General features: G+C 40.9%; 2 protein-coding genes across 4 annotated transcripts; one reads left to right on the plus strand and one right to left on the minus strand.

Moving 5' to 3' along the window:
• Positions 1 to 1,023: 1,023 nt before the first annotated feature.
• Positions 1,024 to 10,563, minus strand: ankrd29 (ankyrin repeat domain 29). Of its 3 annotated transcripts, none has more exons than XM_033621337.2 (10): positions 10,386 to 10,563; positions 9,779 to 9,889; positions 9,392 to 9,490; positions 6,078 to 6,176; positions 5,746 to 5,844; positions 5,308 to 5,406; positions 5,023 to 5,121; positions 4,616 to 4,711; positions 1,570 to 1,668; positions 1,024 to 1,486 (listed from the first exon to the last, which is right to left on the minus strand). In XM_033621337.2, the coding sequence occupies exons 1-10, from the start codon at positions 10,395 to 10,397 to the stop codon at positions 1,403 to 1,405; spliced, it is 897 nt and encodes a 298-aa protein (XP_033477228.1). In that variant the 5' UTR covers positions 10,398 to 10,563; the 3' UTR covers positions 1,024 to 1,402. The 3 variants fall into 3 exon arrangements, with proteins under 3 accessions (XP_033477228.1, XP_078024624.1, XP_078024625.1); XM_078168498.1 differs by having other exon boundaries at positions 9,720 to 9,889; positions 10,386 to 10,555; XM_078168499.1 differs by lacking the exon at positions 10,386 to 10,563 and having other exon boundaries at positions 9,677 to 9,779.
• A 1,893-nt stretch (positions 10,564 to 12,456) lies between these two features.
• On the plus strand, positions 12,457 to 18,699 carry cts12 (cathepsin 12). The gene is made up of 8 exons (XM_033622307.2): positions 12,457 to 12,487; positions 13,915 to 14,060; positions 14,140 to 14,259; positions 16,327 to 16,491; positions 16,586 to 16,807; positions 16,896 to 17,064; positions 18,154 to 18,259; positions 18,400 to 18,699. The coding sequence occupies exons 1-8, from the start codon at positions 12,457 to 12,459 to the stop codon at positions 18,497 to 18,499; spliced, it is 1,059 nt and encodes a 352-aa protein (XP_033478198.1). The 3' UTR covers positions 18,500 to 18,699.
• The last annotated feature ends 2,279 nt before the right edge of the window (positions 18,700 to 20,978 follow it).

Here is a 20,978-nt window from a genome sequence, read left to right on the forward strand (position 1 = left end):
GTAGAGGGTCATGGGAGGATGCCAATGAAGCAATATTACATCAATTGGCCAAAGGGGGGCGCTATAGCAACCAACTGAAATTGCAAACTTTGAATGGGCATATCTCATGCCCCGTATGTCGTAGAGACATGAAACTTTGCACAGAGATGCCTCTCCTCATGAGGAACACATTTGCCTCAAGAACCCATAACTTCCGCTTATATAGATTTTCCGCCATTTTGAATTTTTTGAAAAACACTTCAAATGGATCTCTTCCTAGGAAGTTTGAGCGATCTGCATGAAACTGGGTGAACATAATCTAGGGACCAATATCTAAAGTTCCCTCTTGGCAAAAGTTGGAAAACTTACTAAAACTGAGCTTCTATAAGGCAATGAATATTGCGGAGGGCGTGGCTCATCACATAAAGGTGTATAACATCTCAAGGGTTTCACCCATCACCACGCAACTTTGTAGGCATATGATCACACATAATCTGAGGGGACCCCTCCATTATTGACCCCATCAAACAAAATGGGGGCGCTAGAGAGCTCATTTCTTATCTAGGCCTAACCGCCATATGGATTTTTACTAAACTTGGTAGATATGTAGAACAGGACGCCTCAAGGTGACTGGAGAAATTTAACTCTAATTGGCAACTGGGTGGCGCTATAACAACAGAAAAATGCTTCAAAATGGCTAAAATGCGACCAATCGCTGTGGCTCCCCCTGTGGACCAATGTTGGTGTTGTTTCTAATGTTTGGTATGACTAAGTCATGGTATGGTATGCTGTACATAATCACGGAAACTGTCAGTGTGTCATTCTGTCAGTCAGTCATTCTGTCTGTCCCATGTTTTTCTACTCACTGACGTGGTCAATCTATGTGAAACTGCACATAGGCATTGAGGACTGGCATAAGTAGAAGGTGACAAAGCTACCAATGGCTATGGACTGGTATCTATTTTAATACTAAAATACAAATCAGAACGTCTGACTTTTGAAAATAAAATGACTTGACCCTCACACATTTAATAAACATGCACGTTGCCACTTAAGGATTGAATAACAAATTTACACTTTATTACATCTATTAAAAAGGCAAATAAAAAGTGTGCAAAATATCTAGAAATCTTACAACACCTGGGGTAAACAAAAATAAATGCATAAACTGTAGAACAACAGAGTAAAGGAGATGATGCACATGGCAGACAGATGCATTTTGGTTGCACGTTGTGTAGCTCTAGATTTTGTCCAGGTTTTATTCAACATATGACAGCTTCATTTCAGTTGCAATCAAAAGCAAGCACCATGTACAGTACATATTGTAGGTGAGTAGATTTGACACTGTATTGTTTGTTTTAGTTTCCCCTCGGTACACGTCACCGCTGTGGTACAGGCAGGAAGGCAGCAGTCAGGTCGGTCATCAGCTGTCTCCATTTAACATTTTTGGATTTAACAACTTTAGGATGCGATCGTTCTTTGTTAGATCTGCAGGGAGTTCATTATTCTGCAAGACACACATGAGAAATAGTTTAAAAGCTGAAGTCATCTACTTATCATCAGCTCATCTTTCAAATCTAAGTGCTTTACCTTGTTGGGTAGAGTGGGGTCTGCGTTGGCCTCCAGCAGCAGCAAAACAGATCGAAGATTTCCACCCATAACAGCAGCATGTAGGGCAGTGGAGCCATTCTGGAGACAACACATAAATGTTATCCAGTGTTGCAGGGTTAGTATTAAAGGGACAGTTTCACATTTTAGGAAATATGCTTAATCCCTTTGTTGTGAAGAGTTAGATGAGAATACTGACACCACTCTCATGTTAGCTTAGCTTAGCAAAAAGACTGGAAACAGGGGGAAACAGCTGCTAGGCTCTGCCTGAAGGTGACTGACTGTTCAGACTGAGGAATAGTCAGGCAATATGTCTTCTTCTTATGTGTGGTTATGTATGTGTGGTTTTATCTTGTGTGTCAAGCCCTTGTTGTTTTGACTGTATTCACCACAACATTACTGGTCTGAATTACAGTTGAATAAAAATTATCTACCACAAATGTAAATCCATCTTTCGTGAGATGGATCAGTGGTTTGGCGCAGTGTCTGCAGTGATGAAGAGGGAGCTGAGCTGGAAGGCAAAGCTTTCAATTTACTGGTCCATCTACAACCCAACCCTCACCTATGGTCATGAGCTCTGGGTAGTGACCGAAAGAATGAGATCACAGATACAAGCGGCCAAAATGAGTTTCCTCTGAAGGGTGTCTGGGCTCAGCCTTCGAGATAGGGGGAGGATCTCGGACATCCGGAGGGTGCTCAGATAAAGCCGCTGCTTCTTTGCGTCGAAAGGGGTCAGTTGAAGTGGTTCAAGCATCTGATCAGGTTGTACTGGACACGTCCCACTGATAGGAGGCCCCGGGGCAGACCCAGAACACGCTGGAGGGATTACATATCCCGTCTAGCCTGGGAACACCTCGGATTTCCCAGGAGGAGCTGGAAAGCGTCACTGGGGAGAGGGACGTCTGGAATACTTTGCTTGGCCTGCTGCCCCTGTGGCCCAGCTTTGGATAAGCGGTTGAAAATGGATGGATGTACAAATGTAACTCAACATGACCTCTTCAACCTGAATTAATATTGTCCAGCATTATTTTAAGGCAAATTTAAATTATGAAATGTATATTATGTTATTATTTATGTGAGCTCCAGAGGTTTTCCTCTTAACTGCACCTTAAAGGGAAATTTCAGTTTATTTCGACCTGTCTCCTATCGTCCTACATTTGTTTCAAGTGACTAGTGACATAGAAATAATAGTTAGCATCTTAGCCGTTAGTCTAGATACAGCCGGGGCGCATAGTTGCGTCAGACCTGTTAAAACATAAGTGAACGGGCAACCTTCAAGTGCAAAGTTAGTCCACTAAACAAGCTTTTTTTCCACAAAGACCGCCTCATATCGTTAGGATAAATGTCAGAGAACATATAGAAAACGACATGTAAAAATATTGCGAGAATAAGCAGAGATCTCATACTGTGCCTGAACAAGCAGCAACAGCTGGAAGGCAGAACCGGACAGTAGCCTGAAAAGTTCATTCATTTATTTTATGAAAGATTTATAGAATAATGGCTGACTTTTTGCCAGATTTTGACTTTGTGGAGGAGGAATTTGATTTTGCAGAGTTTGATGGCCGCCCTTATTAATTTGAGCCAGAATACACTGACGAAGAGCTTCGTGAAATTGAAGAACGGAGGAGGAGAGAGAGAGAGGCGCAACAGGTAGAGGACGAGAGAGGAGGAATGGCTGCTGCAAGGCTGCATAGCTCTGGAGATTGGTGGTGTACCTGTGAATGCTGTGCCCCAGTGCCCACAGAAGAGGAATGCCTCTGTTGCAAGGAATGGGACCGGTTGCAGCCTTATTTTCAAGGTCTGGATGTGACCGAGGACGAGACACCTCCACCTGGAGTAGTATCCAGCTGGGCTTTATCTAGAGCTCGCAAGATATATTTCAGCCGCGCTTTGGAAAGCAGAGCTAAATGGTCAACAAACATGGCAGCACACCGGTAAGGTAAGACAACACGTTTACATGTCGTTTTCTATATGTTCTCTGACATTTATCCTAATGATATGAGGCGGTCTTTGTGGAAAAAAAGCTTGTTTAGTGGACTAACTTTGCACTTGAAGGTTGCCCGTTCACTTACGTTTTAACAGGTCTGACGCTACTATGCGCCCCGGCTATATCTAGGCTAACGGCTAACATACTACCTATTATTATTATGTCACTAGTCACTTGAAACAAATGTAGGACGATAGGAGACAGGTTGAAATAAATTGAAATTTCCCTTTAACCTCGCCATCATTCCTAATTATTATATTCAATGGGTTAATTATTGTAACTGTCTGCCTCGCAGTCGGCCATAGGACAGTCTGAAGAGGCAGTGTGTTTTGGGGGGGTTGAGTAGGTCCAATAATCTCACACTCAAAAATACTTACTAAGAGTATAAATGCTGGCATTTCTCAAGTACACAATCTCCACATAGTATGCAGTTGGAATGCACTACATACTTAATTTTACTTCATACTTAGGCCTCGTCCACATATACATGGGTATTGTTTTTCGTTCTCATTAAAATATCCTGTCTAGACAAGCACTGTTCTACAGCTAGTTTATGTAGCAGTGATGCGTCTGTCTCAATATAGTGGAAGAGTAACTTTACATTTACTTGAAAACATGTAATACTAAATATTTTAGTATGAATATGTTTGTATGCAGAACCAACTTTTTGGCTGTGGGCTCTGACCTTCTGAACAAAGCCAAGCTGTTTCCCTCTGTTTCCAGTCTGTATGCTAAGCTAAGCTAACTGGCTGCTGGCTGGAACTCTGAATAAATAGATGCGAGAGAGGTATCAATCATCTGATTTAACCCTGTACAGTAAAACTCGAATGAGTTGAGGTTTGTGTTTTGTGTCAGACTATTTCTTGGCCCGGTGCAGGAACTTCCTGGAGTCTTATCGTGTATGCCAAGCTCATCATTTCCTCGCTGTAGCTACATAATTTACCATACAGACATTAGAGTGGTATTGATCTTCTCACTCAGCTCTTGTGAGTGAGTAAGCAAATTTCCAAAAATGTTAAAGTCAGTGGCAGCATGCTTTACCTTGAGAAGTCCAACTGAAGGAGAAAACTTGAGAAGTTCCTCGATGACGCTGTTGTGTCCCTTATACGCGGCTTTGAATAACGCTGTTGATCCATCCTTGAAAGACAAGAGAACGCATACAATCATTTAACAAAACAGTCAGGACTCAAGGTCCTCTTACTCACTCACTCTGAGGCTTTTGGCTATATTACATGGTCCTCATCAGCAGAAAGAGTTTGCTCTGTAGATGCTCAAACTCTGAGATATTATGTGTGTAATAGTATCATAGAAATAGAGTGACATCATTTTATTTGTACGAGTAGTACACAGGCCTATAGAATACAAATGTTCTTGACTCATCTACATCAATCAATAATCCCTTTATGTTCATTTTTATGTACTGAGATAATTCTAAAAGAACTACATACTTGTCTGTCAGCATCCCGATCAGCACCACGTAAGAGCAGCACCCTCACCACCTCACTGTGACCCATCTGAGCTGCCATCCACAAGGCGGCAGTGCCATCCTGGAGGACACACAGACGAGGGAGGGATGCAGAGGCAAAAGAGGGAAGAGGTGAAAAGAGAGAGAAATGTTAGAGTCGATGCAGGCATGGAGGGATGAGGAGGAGGAGCTGTGAGCTAAAGAGGTGACCGTATGTGTGACTGTGTATTTTAAATCTAGAGAGGTGCTAGAGAGGTGAGGACGTTACCTCCCTCGCTTGGTTAACCTTGGCACCGGATGACAACAGCTGACGAATCACATTCACATGACCCTCCTGTGCAGCCAGAAACAGAGCGGTGGCACCATCCTGAAACAGAAAAGAATCACGTCACATGCAGGGTAACACTTTCCTGCTGTACCTGGATCTCTAAAAACTGTTAAGAAACCTTCCAGCTGATAAAAAGTGCATTCACAACATGTTGCTATTTTACTACTATTCTATAAATATATGTATGTGCAGTCAGGTTGTTTTCCCCGGCCTAAGGACAGACACTAATCCTGCCAAATGTCTGTCAGGTCTGACTCAGCAGTCTGCAGAAACCTGAGCGGCTGGATTCCAGCTGCTGGGACATTGTGTGCAACTAACCATCATGTTCCTGACAGACAGAGGTGCTGACAGTGAGAGGGGACAGAAGACTTGGCTCACATTCAGCTGGTCGTGAACATTGGCTCCATTCTTCAACAGGGTGTCCACCACCTTGGAGTGTCCGTACTGGGAAGCGACTGTGAGAGCTGTGCCGCCGTCCTGCCACAAAGCACACAAGAAAACAAGTTGACAGTGAGAATAATAGTTAAAGTCACCACTGTGTGTTACAGGCTGCAGAGAGAGTGTCTCTTAAGTCTTCAGCATATTTTTTTGCATCATATTTGTCTCTTTATCTCGACATGAAGCACTCTGAGTCACAGCGGAGATGCAGCAGTCTCCATCACACCCAGTATTATAGACTGTGATACGTGTCATTGTGCCCTGCAGCATACCTTTGTCTGGAACTCAGTAGAGGCACCAAATTCAAAGAGGAGCTTCACAATTTCATTGTGTCCATGCTGGGAGGCGAAGAACAGGGCAGTGGAACCTGTCTGAAAATAATAAATAATAATACCAAACTTTATTTATATAACACCTTTAAAACACAGTTAAAAAGTCCCTCACAATACAAACAGACCACATTTAAAAACATAGAGAGAGTGAAATGAACTAAAGAGCCAAAAACTGAGCACAAAGAAAAACACACTGTCAAATAAAATTTCATAAAACTCGAGTGAATTCACAGAAAAGCAATTTTAAAAAGTGTTTTCTTAAAGTAATCTAAAAGATGAGACAGTTTGCAGCCCTGGTCTCCTCCCTGGTCACTCCACCTTTTTCTGGACGTTTACAGCATATCCACCTACTGCTTTCTGAAAGTTGTTCCAGGGGGGAATTTTGCTCTCATCTTGCTGTTCTTATTCTCAAACCCAAGATGATGACATATGTGTACTGATGTGAGTTTTTTTTAAGCCAAACTATTTTTTAAACTTAAAACTGACATTACAGAACATTTATCTAAAAGCACAGTTTGACATTTTGGGGAATACAGAGAGAGCTGGATGAGAAGATCGACACCACTCTCATGTCTGTACGCTAAATATGTCCAGCCAGAGGAAAAATAGCTTAGCTTACCACAAAGACTGGAAACTTATTTGTTTAAAGGTATACTATGCAGGAATTGTCAGCTGCTGTTTGTAAACACTATCGCCAGTGAAAGCGAAGGCCGACCCCAGCTTTGTCTGCTTGGCGTTTCTCCTTGCTATATTTGCTTTTTTTGCACTGTGTCAGCAATTTTCATAGCTTCCTCTTTGACATGTGCTGCTTATGATCTACTACCAGTTGTCCTCACCTGCGTGTTGTGCTCAGAAACATCCCAGACACAGAAAAATAAGAAGTTGGCTAAAAGTGTCCATTGTGAGGGAATGCTATTTTACAAGTGTGTGCTCCAGGAAAGGAAATTAGCATTTTAGCATTCCTGCTGTACCTCCCCTTCTCAATATACCATTTTCTACCAACTATAATAAAGGTTCTTGTGACAAAAACACAAAGTTTTGCAGTCTGGAGATGTAACAAGAGAGTTAAAAAGAAGCTGTGGCAAACACTGCCCAGTAAGGAGTCCTAAAACCCAGAGATGAGTTAGCATTTTACCACTCCCGGTTCTCTCGTCTCAAAGTCACTGGATTTTTGGTTAGATATCTCAGATAAGGTCTGTGGTTCACACAAGCTTAAGAGACTTTCACGTTTTGTTCTACAACACAAAATACATTGGTAAATACCCTACTTGTGAACTCTCTATGTGTCCTAGAAAAGGTGGTTGCTAACATGTGGCCAACTGAGACTACGGAACATCATCATACTGAACACAGTTTTACAGCTTCGTTGTGGTCGAGATGTTGAGTCATGCAACCGTTGTGTAGTTTATTTATAGCCTAACGATAGCTTTTTACTTCTGGTGATTGCATTTAGGCTTTAAAAATAATGTAAGTGGTCATTAGTGAAGATTATCTTGCTGAACAAAACATGTAAGTATCATAAACTTTTGTTGCCACAGAGCTTTTCTTCTGCAATAATCCAAAATCCATCAGAAAAATCCCGTAGGTTTTCAGATGAGGAAACTGCAGGGCAACGCTAACGACGTGTCAGCCTACAGAAACGTGTCATCCCTGGAGCACTTTTTAGGCTACTTTTTTTTTTAGGAAATCCTGCGTAATATACCTTTCTGTACAAAAACTGTGTTAAATATTAACACAAGTACAACATAAGCACAGTTTATTGGCTGGGAGCAATGACTTCCTGGACTCTCCAGCAGCTGGTTAGCTTAGCTTAGCACAAAGACTGGGAACAGGGGGAGCAGTTATTCTGGCACGGTTGGTAGCTAAAACAAAATCTACCAACTAGCACCTTGAAAGCTCATGTGTCATATCTTGTTTGTTTAATGCCTTCAAAAAAAATAAAATTTGCAGTTACTGGGAGTTATATGCAAGACTATTTCCTGACTTCCTGGAGTCTCCTCTGGCAGCCAGCAGCCGGTTAGCTTAGCTTAGCACAAAAACTGGAAACAAACGAAACAGTTAGCCTGACACTGTCCGCACCTAAAAATTTTTTTTTACCAACTAGTACCTTGAAAGCTCACTATCTTCCATGCTATACCTTGTTTGTTTAATTCATTTAAACAATTACATTTTTGCTGTATTACAGGGGGTTATGTGTCAGGCTATTTCTTGGCTGGGAGCAGTGACTTCCTCGAGTCTGCAGCAGCTAGTTAGCTTAGCTTAGCACAAAGACTGGAAACAGGGCAAACAGTTAGCCTGACACTGTCTGTAGTTAAAAAAATTAAAATAAAAATCCACCAACTAGCACCTCAAAAGCTCACTAACTAACACGTCGTATCTTCATTTGTTTATGTGATCAAAAACTTAAAATTTGTGGTATTACTGGGAGTAATGTGGCAGACTATTTCTTGGCCAGGAGCAGTGACTTCTTGGAGTCTACAGCAGCTAGTTAGCTTAGCTTAGCACAAAGACTACGAACAGGGGAAATAGTTAACCTGACACTGTCCGCAGCTAATTTTTTTTTTTTTTTTTACCAACTAGCACCTTGAAAGCTCACTATTTAACATGCTATACCTAATGCATTTAAACAATTAAAATGTGCTGTATTACAGGGGGTTATGTACCAGGCTATTTCTTGGCTGGGAGCAGTGACTTCCTGGAGTCTGCAGCAGCTAGTTAGCTTAGCACAAAGACTGAAAACAGGGCAAACAGTTAGCCTGATACTGTCTGTAGTTAAAAAAATTGAAATAAAAATCCACCAACTTGCACCTCAAAAGCTCACTAACTAACACATTGTATCTTTTTAGTTTAATGCGATCAAAAACTTAAAATTTGTGGTATTACTGGGAGTTATGTGCTTGGCTATTTCTTGGCTGGGAACAGTGACTTCCTGGAGTCTCCAGCAGCCGGTTAGCTTAGCTTAGCACACAGACTGGGAACAGGGGAAACAGCTAGCCTGACACTGTCTGTAGCTTACATAAAAAATAAATCTACCAACTAGCACCTTGAAAAAAATCAAAATTTGCCATATTACAGAGGGGGTTATGTGACAGACTATTTCTTGGCTGGGAGCAGTGACTTACTGGAGTCTCTACTATTCAACTGGTAACCCTTTAGTGACGAAGAGACTCCAAATTTACTGTGACCTTTGGTTTGTAATCCAGAAAAGTCTTATACTGTTTTGTATGGGAGAGCCAGTTATTTTCCCATCATACCTCTCTCTGGTAGTTGATGTCAGCTCCTTGCATGATAAGTTCTTTGACACAATCATAATGGCCGCTGTAGGACGCCACCATCAGCGCTGTGGTTCCGTACTGAAAAGAAACACTGCAACGATTAATTAGCAACCTTGCTGGTGTTTTTATTGTAGACGTCTAGACAGCATGCTGAACATGAGCTGATGAAACTGCTTAATTCTGCAGATTTTTCCAAACTAAACACATGAAACCCTCACCCTTAATTATGATGAGAAAAATAAAAGGGTGGTACTCAGCACACACATGCAACCACAGAGGTGAGGCTTGAAGCTCTCTGTCTCCCTACCACAGGTGGGTTATGGTTAAAGCGTGCAGCTGAGCAGCCAGGACATGCAGCGGCCGTACACTGTCTCTGCAGTCTGCGTCCACGCGCCCACTGTTGAGCAGCAGCTGAAGTAGAGCCAGGTTCCCTTTCCTCGCTGCCCAAAACACAGCATTAGCCAGGGGTGTTTCCTTCTGCAGGGTAAATACACACAACAACCAGTGACCTTAAACCACCATTATGGTATTATACACACACTGACAGTGGAGGAGACAGTGAAAACACAACAGTGTCCTTTGCAGAAGTAGAGGTTTACAGTGTCTCACACACACATACACTGCTTTCTTCTCTCTCAGAATAGACATGAGGGATTTGAATGAAGTGTTTTGCATCAAACAGCACGTGCACACTATACAGGATTATATGAAATCTAAGCAGGACCACAGGCCAAATCATACCCCATTATACCCACACACAGACACAATGCTAGACTGTATGATTGCATTAAAGTCTGAAAGCAGCCCAGTTAATTCCAGCTCACACCAGCTTACATTTAAACACCACATCGTTAAATAAACCCTCAAAATGAACAAGTGTACACTTTAAAGAGGAAGCTGGGATGATGTTGTTCCTCGCTGAGGCCCTGTGGGGCTGCGTGCAGAGAATGATGGATGCAAAAGGCTGCCTTACCTTAAAAGACATCCTGCAGACCTCATTCGTGACTCATGTTTCTTCCTGCGCACTCGTTCATTAGAGACGATGCTGAGCTGAGCGCCACTCGCCTGTTTTGCCGCACTGAGTTTGGGTGTTGGCGGCGCCTGTTTGCGGACATAATAACAGGCAGACGGTCAGCTGAGCTCATCCTCTGCAGTCAGTGCTGCACGGACGGAGGAGACACACAGCGGGCCGCTGGGTGGCGCTGCTGAGCACACAGAGGCATCTGAGTGTAGAGCCAGGTGGACTGGTTCAGTGGTGGAGAGTAACTAAGTACATTTACTCAACTGTTGTTGGACTGCTTGAGTTGCTATATGTATTTCTTATTTCACTACATTTATTTGACAGCTGTTGTTACAAGTTAATTTACAACTTAATTTAATAAACAAATGTATTTATTTATTAAATTTAAAACAAATGAGCAGTGCATCTTAAGCAAGGGCAAAGTTTTATTGGTTAGTTATTTATTATCATTATTTATTCTGTGTGTGTATGTGTAATTTATGTGTGATATGTCTGTGTAATCTATGTGTGTCGTCGTATCCACAAAGTACATGTATGTGTTTTATGTATTGTGCCCCCCGGAGACATTAAAGGTCTTCTAAGTCTAAGTCTAAATGTATGAAAAACATATAAAGTCATCCTTAACTTTTTTGGCTTGTGTCCCATTACAGTCAGGTGTTGCCCATCAGATTTAATTTTCAACGGGAGACACTGCAGATAAAATCATGCACTGGTCAATTTTGAGATTTTGGGCTATTTTGCTACTATTATATGTCTTTTTTTTAGACGAATGGAAAGAAACTGTCCAAAATACACATTTATGTTTATCTTAGTTCAGATTTCTGTTCTGGAAATGTATGCAAAAAGCACATATTTAATTAAATAATGCCTCATATGCATATTTAAATCTCTTAGATGTCTTAATTTAAATAATCAACTGGGGAAGTTTCATGGTGAAATCCATGAGTTAACATTTTTACCCTACTTATCTGTGTGTTTTTTAATCTAAAAATATATGGGATCTAAAAAATTCCCATGGCAAAAACCTTTAACTCTTGTACGGCAACAACATGAAACATGACCTGGCTTTGTCCAAAATGTACGCAAAATTGTGCATATATAATAAGATGTGTCCTGATTTTTGCATAATTAAACATGATATTTTAGAAAACTTGTAACACATAAAAATATAACCTCAATATATGTAATCAGCTGGGAAGGTTTCATGGTAACATTTATCAGTTTGAAGTTTTACCGTCTTCACCTTTAGTGTCTAGGTGTTGAGTTGTTTCAAGAGTGATTTACACTTCTGCTGCACGACTGTCAAATCATACATTATTATTAAAAAAAAGTTTGTTTCTTAAATATTAACTTCTGTAGCAGAACTTTGTATATTTTTCTTTTCTGACCCAGTAATCATGTCACTGATGTTTTTATGACCTCCTGACCCCTTAAACTGAGAGCCGCTGGACTACCCGACTGTATATAAAGCAGCTCCAGCTCAACCAGCTACAACAGCAAACTGCTGCTTACACATTGCTGCATCAACAATCCAACAATGTAACATGTAATAATATAACTTGTGCAGAATACGTACTTTTACTTTTGATGCGTTGGGTACATTTTTCTAATTGTACTTCTATACTTTGACTTAAGTAGGGTTTTGAATGCAGGACTTCTACTTTCAGTGAAGCTTTTTTTACATTAAGGTACTTTTACGTAAGCAAAAGATTTGCGTTCTTCCTCCACCACTGTTTTGGGAAAGTTAGATGTCAGGTGTAAGGCTCAATTATAAACCGGTTATTGAGGGATTTACAATATTGCAGCTTTAGCTCTCTCTCTGAATGATAATAGAGATATTACGGAGGAGGAGCAGGGAAAGCATCTTATTTTGGTTGACTAATGTCCTTCTCAGGTGCTGGCAGAAGTGCTGATTAAAGGATTCGTTAAAGTATAGTGGAAACATGCACTTACTGCAAAGCTATATAAGGAAGGTTGACAGGGAGTCTGTCGCTGTGTCGCTGCCCAGAGTCCCTCTCAGAACATGGGAACAAAACAGACTCACATCAGTGCAGGTAAGCTGTTTTTTTCATATGGAGTATGGTGTTGGAAAAACATCTGTGTACCTTTTATTTTTAAGACAACTTCCATTTAAAATGCAGATTCAATGTTTCATTTAATGTCCTGTCTATAGTCTATGGATGCTGTTTGTGAGTAGACAATGTGTTGGCCTTTGGGCTCTGCCACAAAACTCATTTGTGTATTTGAGCTTACAATTTGCTTTGTACAAGCAGCAACATGTAAAGTTTGTGTCATCATTCACTGACATCACATAGTCCTCATTTATGATAGATCAGACATCAGACATGTTATATATTTTTACATCAAAGTGCATTTATAGTGAGAGTTCAGTCGTGAGAGTGACTGTGTTTGTCTGTGAAGAACATGTAGCCTTAACAAATTAGAATTTTCAGCACAGTTTCATAAGATAGCGAGCACCAACCCCACTTTAGAAACAAATATATTTTTCACTTTTGAACACACACCTTGCATTTTTACTGTAGACAGCTGCTGTCTTATCTTTGCACTCAACAATCTATTAAGTACAGAGCACATTTTATTATAGAAGTGCTGAAACGTGTCATGTTTTGCTTTTGACTGGCAAAAATGGTGCATTCTGCATTTGGCAGAGGTTTTCAAAAGAAGATACGGAAGCTGTAGCAGTCACAAAACTGATGCTGCCACCCTGCATAAAATTACAGCCTAATGTTAACGAGTAAACTGCTGCATAGAACAGACAAGGTGCTTTATTTTTCTCGCAACTAAAGCAGATTATTCTTGCATCTCTAAACCGCAATTCTTTGTATTACCTGTTTTGTTAAGGTTACAGCTGTTTGCAGTCTCACAGCCTCCTCACCCTGCAGGTGAAATGTTAGGCGTCTTCCTCTCAGCTGTACACAACAATTCAACCAGAAAGAAACTGTTCAAGAAAATGGTTTATTTGGAAATTTTGGATATTAAGGCTGCATTAGCCACTGCTGAGTAAATGCTAAATGGACTGCACTTGTGTCTTGCCTGTCTTCCGACCACTCAGAGCGCTTTTACACTACATGTCGCACACTGGCTACCATACAGGGTGCCACGTAGTGCTCAGTAACCATTCACACACACTCACACACCAGTGGAACAGCCATCAGGAGCAATCTGGGGTTCAGTATCTTGCCCAAGGATACTTGAGGAGCTGGGAATTGAATAACCGATCTTCCAATTTACCTCTGAGCCACAGCTGCCCTAGTTTATAGTAATTTCTGCTATTTGCATTTGATTTGATGATACTACTGACCATAAATTCAAATTTCAGTCAATAAAAAAACAGCATTTCAACACAACTGTGCCGTGCTTATGCTGTTGGTTATGCTGTTATGACAGAACAATTCACAAGCTGTAACAATAACAATTTCTTTAGGTACAAATAAAAGATGTGATGCTCTTGTCCTCATAGTCCAGCAGGCCAGCTTCCTGCTGAGAGCAGCTCTGCTCTCCGTCCTGCTGTGCGGCCCTCAGCACGTGTCCTCAGACTCAGACGAGGCCGTCCTGACTGAGTGGCAGATCTGGAAGACCAGCCATGGCGTCTCCTATGAAGAGATGGTGAGGTTGACTCCATGCACCAACAGTAAATGCATACATGATCTGATTCATGTGACTCTCTCTGTTATGTGTTTTGCAGGACGACATGCAAAGGAGGGCCATCTGGGAGCAGAACAAACAGATGATTGAAGACAACAATCAAGGGTTCTTCATGGGGATGAGGCCGTTCACTATGGCCATGAATAAATATGGAGACCTGGTGAGGAGTGAATTTCTCTCTGTGCTAAAAGTTCCACTGCTTAAAGCCTTAATTGGAGTTTTCCTAAGTAAATATAAAGACTTCATGGCATTAACAAACTTATCATAAGTTTACTGATAACATTCGAAAATCCCAACATGGCTGAACTATTGATAATCCTCAACAGTAAAGACTGAGATAAATCTGTGATTGAGCCAAGATGTTTTTAGTATTTTCAATACAAATCCTGATAAACAGATTATCAATCAATACAAAATGCATTTATTAGATTTATTTGCATTCATTTGGACGCATCTGTCCAAAGTGACAACCTTTTAAACTTACATACACTTACTATGCTACTAATGTTGTTCAGTTATTGTTTTATGAACTGCGACATAAAGCAGGAAAAGTGTCAAAATAAAGATGACTCTCAAGAGTTAGATCAAAACATTGATACCACTCTCCCGTCTACCCAAAATGAAGTTCAAGCATGCAGCCAGTTAGCTTGGCTTAACATAAAGACTAGCAACAGGTGGAAACAGCTGGTCTGGCTTGAAAGTGACTGCTTCCTGCCAAGGAAACAGTTCAGCACATAATCCCTTGTATGGTCATGTCTTGCTTGAACTACGCTACACCGCCCCCACTGTTTCTAGTGGTTATTCTCAATTTTGTCTGTATCCTTAAGCTTTTAGGAAGGATGTGGAAAAATGGATAACACGAACGCAGAGTAGGCCTGTGCATAGAAAGATCCATGTGTGTCAGTATACAGATCTAACATTGAGCATAAATGAACCTTTAATCTGTGAGTTTTAAAGGTGCAGGTAGGCAGATTTTGTTACCTCTGGACAAAGCCAGGCTTGCTGTTTCCCGTGTTTTCAGTTTTAGTGCTAAGCTCTGCTAATCCTAGCTCTGGCTTCATATTTACCTCAAAAACCTGAGAATGGTATCAATCCTTTAATCCTTTAATCCTTTAATTAATGAGGAAATTTATGCCTCATGTCCACTGCATGGCTCTGCTCAACTCGAATCAGCTCTCTTTTAGCACCAGGTTCTTTTCTCTATTTCATTTTCCACTGCAGACAGAACCTCCTAAATGTAGGCTGGATTCTCAGTTTATCACTACAGTGACACTAGTGGCTTACATCAGCAGCCAGAGAACGACTGCACTACATCAATTGTGCGGTGTAGTGTACATACTTTATGTTGTAGTATATGGCGTAGTTTTGCGCAACACATTCTCACTCCGACCTCCTCACATATCGACGTTTGGTCATGGACTTTCCATGTTGAGATATGATGGATGTTCCCTGGATGCGTTGGTTGTTGACGTTCTGTGACACCGTGTCAACTTCAGTCTGCTACATGCATTGTCTGTTTTCAAAATACACTTCCGTTTTCACAGGAAATGTACAGTTTGCACACAGTCTCTTTCAAAATAAAAGCACTACGACAGTACAACACCGCAATTTGCTGTTTTTTTCTTCGACAACAAATGCACATGGTTACGTAAGTGTAAAAGAACGTAAGTGTAAAAGAACAGGGTTTGGCTTTACAATCATACAGGAAGTGAACACCAACCTCTAAGGTGAAAGTCAGTGGTTGTTGGACTCATTTGCCACCCCTGCCACCTGCCCTACTCTGACTTTCACCCTCTTAACTTATGTTGCTGTCTGGCTGTGTTTCCCCTGATGCCGCCAGGTTGCCACGTACCATGCCAGCGTGAAAGGATAGCATTTTTCGTCTGATGCTGGAAGTCACTGCCCAAGTACTGGTATTCGACGACTTTGGAGTGAGACTGAGTTGTATTTAAAAATAGTGGGGTTGTGCAGGATGTCAGTGGTCTGCAGTGTTTTGACTCCACCTCCTGTAATCGATTCAGCTCGCTTGGAATCTCGACTGAGGTAGTGCCACAAAAAAAAAATCAGGTTCCAGGTACTATCAACTTTTTCGTGTAGAAAAACAAAATATTGTGAGTCGAGTTAAGCCGTGCCGTACCATGCAGTGGTAATGCAGAAAAAGTTAGTTAATTTCCCCAGATATGAAACGCCTCCTTTGAACAATCTTTCTGATGTTCTCCATGTGTAGACGAGACAAGAGTACCACGTTTTGCAAGGTGCCGTGATCGACTCCCAATTTGTGAAGAGAGGGAAGACCGTCTCGGCCAGGAGGCTGCGTAACAATGCTAAGAAGTACGACACTTTGTTTGTGGACTACAGGAAAAAGGGTTATGTCACTGAGGTGAAAGACCAGGTAAGAAATGTATAAATTCATATTACGTGGGTTTTATGTAGACTGAATTATGAACACCTTCAAATCTACATTATGTTTTAAATGATGTTCACAGGGTTACTGTGGCTCGTGCTGGGCCTTCAGCACTACAGGAGCTATTGAGGGACAAATATACAAGAGGACAGGTCAGCTTGTATCTCTGAGTGAACAAAACCTGGTGGACTGCTCCAGATCTTATGGTACCTATGGCTGCAATGGTGCCTGGATGGCCAACGCCTACGACTATGTGATCAGCAATGGGCTGCAGTCGACCAGCACCTACCCATACACCTCAGTGGTGAGGCTGCTGACTCCGCCTCAAAGCAGCATAAACCAGTTAATTAACCTGTGTCTGTTAATTTCTCGCTCTGTATTTCTCTCCACAGGACACCCAGCCCTGTTACTACGACAGCAGACTTGCAGTTGCACATATCAGAGACTACAGGTTCATACCCAAAGGAGATGAGCAGGCTCTGGCTGATGCCGTGGCAACTATCGGGCCAATCACAGTAGCTGTTGATGCAGATCATGCAAGCTTCTTGTTCTACAGCTCAGGTTAATATTAAAATACTTCCTCTATACAATCATTATGTTAGTGATTAATATCTATATATATTTTTTAGCTGGCGTAATCAATATTTTCATACTAACAAAGGAATCAAATCACTTATGTTGCTCAAAGTGACAAACCAGTAGAGAGCTTTGCAGCATGTTTCAGCTCATTGTTTTAGTCCGCAACTTCACTGTTTTTGGTTCTGATAAACTCACTGTACGCTCCCTGCTCAGTGCTAAAGAGCAGACAAAGGTAGCAACTAGGTGGTGGAAACTGTGGAACATTTAGCAGCTAAAAAGCCATGTATGACAGAACTAAAAGAAGAATGAAAATTGGAGTTAGAATCATCAAGTGGACGTAAACATGTCTCTTAATGAAATGTACTGTCACTCCTTACCTGATGTCTTTAACTGTAGCCTGTGCTAACAGGTTTGTCTTATTAGTTTGTACTGATCTGGCTGAAACTGTTCAACCTTACATTTACACTCTTAACTCATGAATTTGCCATAGGATTTATGATTTGTCCCATAATGGCGTTAAACAATAATTTCCTTGAGCTCTGCACCAACCTGTTTGCAGATGACTGTCCCCTGAGGTCCGATGAAGTGAGAGTTAATCCATTTTTCCTGAAACTTCCATTTCTTCTCAACCATACAGTGTTTTGCTATTGTGGCTTTTTCCAGCTCACCTCCACATTAAACTGCTAAGTTGTCTACTAAGCTAACTTATTTTAGCTGTAACACTGATGACCTAATGTAATTTCCGCAACACTAGCAAGGTTTCCTACAAGCTGTCATTCCTACCCTGACAGACACTCATTAGGGAGCTATAGTTTGATGCAGTAGTGGAGTAGCGTATTAAATGTGAGATATTGCAGGTAAAATTATTGAAATTGCCCATGGATGATTAAAATGTAATGGATGCATTTCATGTAACATTTGGAGGTGACACACAATGGCCACTAATGGGCTGCACTTTGAGCAACTATGCCTTAAAAGGTGATAATATGTCAGTGTTGTCTTTACAGCTTGTTTCTGCTGCCCCCAAGTGGCCAAACAATAAATTAATGCAGGTTGAAATTTCCTTTGCAGGAATATACGATGAGCCCAACTGTAACCCGAACAATCTGAGTCACGCGGTGCTGCTGGTTGGCTACGGCTCTGAGGGAGGCCAAGACTACTGGATCATCAAAAACAGGTCAGAGAACCCCTCCCTCCATATAATAACATGGGTTGATTTTGTTGAACACTACATTTCGAATATAAATCATATGTACACGTTTCTTGTATTTTCTTTTAATATGAATCCCTGTTTTTGTTCTTGTTTTTTTTTTTTAGTTGGGGAAGCAGTTGGGGCGAAAGCGGCTACATGCGAATGATCAGAGACGGCAGAAACACATGTGGCATTGCGAGCTACGCCTTGTACCCTGTCCTATGATTCTGATCAGATGCCTCAGTTGTGTTTTAATGATAAACTCACTGGAGTGTCGGAGGACCTCAAACAGCATCAGACATTACTGATACAGCCCATTTTATCCATATTTTTGAACCTCCTAATGAAATTTATGGAGGATGGAAACTACCAAAATAAAAAAAAAAAGAAATGTAATCATCAATAAATAAATGCAGAAATACTGAAATAAAAAAATAACAAAAAATAAATAAATAAATTTGAAATAAAAAAATGCTAAATAAATTTTAAGATTTATGAAATAACTAAATAAAAAGAAAACCTAAATAGGAAAGTAAATAAATAGTGAAATTATATAAAGGGAAATATTAATTTATTTGTCCAGTCATTTATTTATTTATGTTTGACTTTGGCATTTTTTTGTCCTCCATACCACCCTTTGTGACACTGTGGATAATGTTTGGTGCTCATATGGACCTTTAACAATGAACACATTGCTTCTCTCAGGGACGTACACATACCAGCCTCTGTGGCCACAGATACTTCCTAAAATTCTATTGATTAGTCTAACTTGTAGTTGCACAAAAATAATAATTAAAATAGTCCCTGAGCTCAAAATGAAAAATGACTAACTTAATTGACCTCCTGATCCATTAATAGATTATCTAAAAGCCTTGTAGCCTTTCCTTCAGGCTAATTGTTTTTATTTGAGTTTGCAAAAAATGTTTGCTCTTCTAGATAGCTAGCAATGCTAATGATTGCTAGCAAGCCAATGAAACTACAATACTATACTACTACTACATGTTGGTATGTAAGCCTACTATATAGAGTGCTCCAGGGATGACGCTTTTCTGTAGGCCGATGCAGAAGTTAGCATCACACTGGTTTCCTCGTCATAAAAGCCTGTGGGATTTTTTAATTGGATTTTGGATTATTGCAGAAAATAAACTCTGTGGCAAACAAATGTTTATGAAACGTGTTCAGCAAGATAATCTTCACACCGCTTTTATGATTTTTGAAGACTAATGCATTTGCCAGCAGTAAAAAGTTAATGCTAGACTATAAACAAACTACACTATGTTCGCATGATGTAACATGACTACCATAACATGACAGTAGGCCTAAAGTCGTGTTCGAAGCCATGTGATGACGATCTGTAATCTCATTTAGCCACTTGTTAGCAACATAGACTGTATAAAAATATGGATGTAGTCACCGTGACGTCACCCATTGGTTTCTGAGGAGCGGGTTTGAAGCTCAAAGTAAGTAGTTCTGGCCGTCGCCATCTTGGAGCCTGACTCCGCCCAACTCCTGGCCAATCAAAAATGGGCAAAGAGGTGGGCCAAATGAAGCCTGGTTGCTTAAACACGCACACCACGCTCGAAGCTGCTAAGTTAGCTAAGGCTAACAAGCTAGGCTAACAAGCTATGCTACTTTGGCTAGCCCTGTGGTGTTGGCTGCTCCCGCTCATGCTCCTACTTGGTGCCAGCTCCCTCATGAAACAAAATATCCAAAAGGCACAAACACGGCTGAGAGGTCAGGTACAAAGACTTGCGAATTAGCTGAGATGAGGCCTAGCAGACAGCCAGCAGCTAGTTAGGCACCCATGATGGCGCCACCTGTCACTCAAAGTGACCACGCCCTTAATTATGCGCAACTTTAAGCCTTAATAAAATTTAAACGGATGAGTTATAAAAAAAAATCACCACCTGTACAGGGGGTGAGGAAATTAACTATAGAGACCAAAACCGTTTCTTGTACGAGGCTGTAAACATGTTTATTTCTGCTGTAAAGTTGAGCATTTTAACATGAGGGTCTATGGGGATTGACTTGCTTTTGGAGCCTGCCTCAAGTGGCCATTCAACGAACTGCAGTTTCTGGCACTTCCACATTGGCTTCACTCGTCATCCCTGGAGGTTGCCGCTTGGTTAGCAACCGCTTTTTCTAAGATGAAGACACATAAACTAAAAATTTCATGAGTTGGGTATTTACTGACGTATTCTATGTGGTAGAACAAAACGTGACAGTCTCTTAAGCTTGTGTTAACCACAGACCTTATTTCAGGCATCTACGCTTGAGAACTCATACCTGGAGCACTCTATAACAGGTACATACAAACATACCGTAAAACTTAAATCAATAGCCCGAGCTATTATTTGCTTTTATCACTGAAATTAACAGACCTATATTTGGGACAGGCCTTTAATTCCTTTTACACAAAACAGTTGCTCAGCAAAGATCAGGAAATACATTTCAATTGTTTAGTTAAACCAGTATGAGTATTAATTGTAATTCAGGAATGGACACATAATTTGAGGTAGCCAACAATCTGCTTTTATACATCTGAAGAACTACAAAAAAAAAGACCAGACCGGGGCTCTAACTGAGACAGGACTTAGTTTGTCAAAAATGTGTAGCCACACTGGGTTAGTAAAAGGGACTGGGTGTTAAACTGAATTTTTACGGTACAAGAAAATCTAAGTAACTAATGTTTTGATGCAGGACG

Source organism: Epinephelus lanceolatus, chromosome 6 (genome assembly GCF_041903045.1).
Source record: "Epinephelus lanceolatus isolate andai-2023 chromosome 6, ASM4190304v1, whole genome shotgun sequence".
NCBI classification, from domain to species: Eukaryota; Metazoa; Chordata; class Actinopteri; order Perciformes; family Serranidae; genus Epinephelus; species Epinephelus lanceolatus.

What these genes read in the sequence shown, in the direction of transcription:
- cts12 (XM_033622307.2), top strand. Translation starts at nt 12,457, where the DNA reads ATGGGAACAAAACAGACTCACATCAGTGCAG. An exon ending in GCGTCTCCTATGAAGAGATG is followed by an intron (nt 14,061 to 14,139) that starts GTGAGGTTGACT and finishes TGTGTTTTGCAG; the next exon opens with GACGACATGCAAAGGAGGGC. An exon ending in TACTGGATCATCAAAAACAG is followed by an intron (nt 18,260 to 18,399) that starts GTCAGAGAACCC and finishes TTTTTTTTTTAG; the next exon opens with TTGGGGAAGCAGTTGGGGCG.
- ankrd29 (XM_033621337.2), bottom strand. An exon ending in ACGCAGACTGCAGAGACAGT is followed by an intron (nt 9,491 to 9,778) that starts GTACGGCCGCTG and finishes GTTTCTTTTCAG; the next exon opens with TACGGAACCACAGCGCTGAT. An exon ending in ATCGGGATGCTGACAGACAA is followed by an intron (nt 4,712 to 5,022) that starts GTATGTAGTTCT and finishes TTGTCTTTCAAG; the next exon opens with GATGGATCAACAGCGTTATT.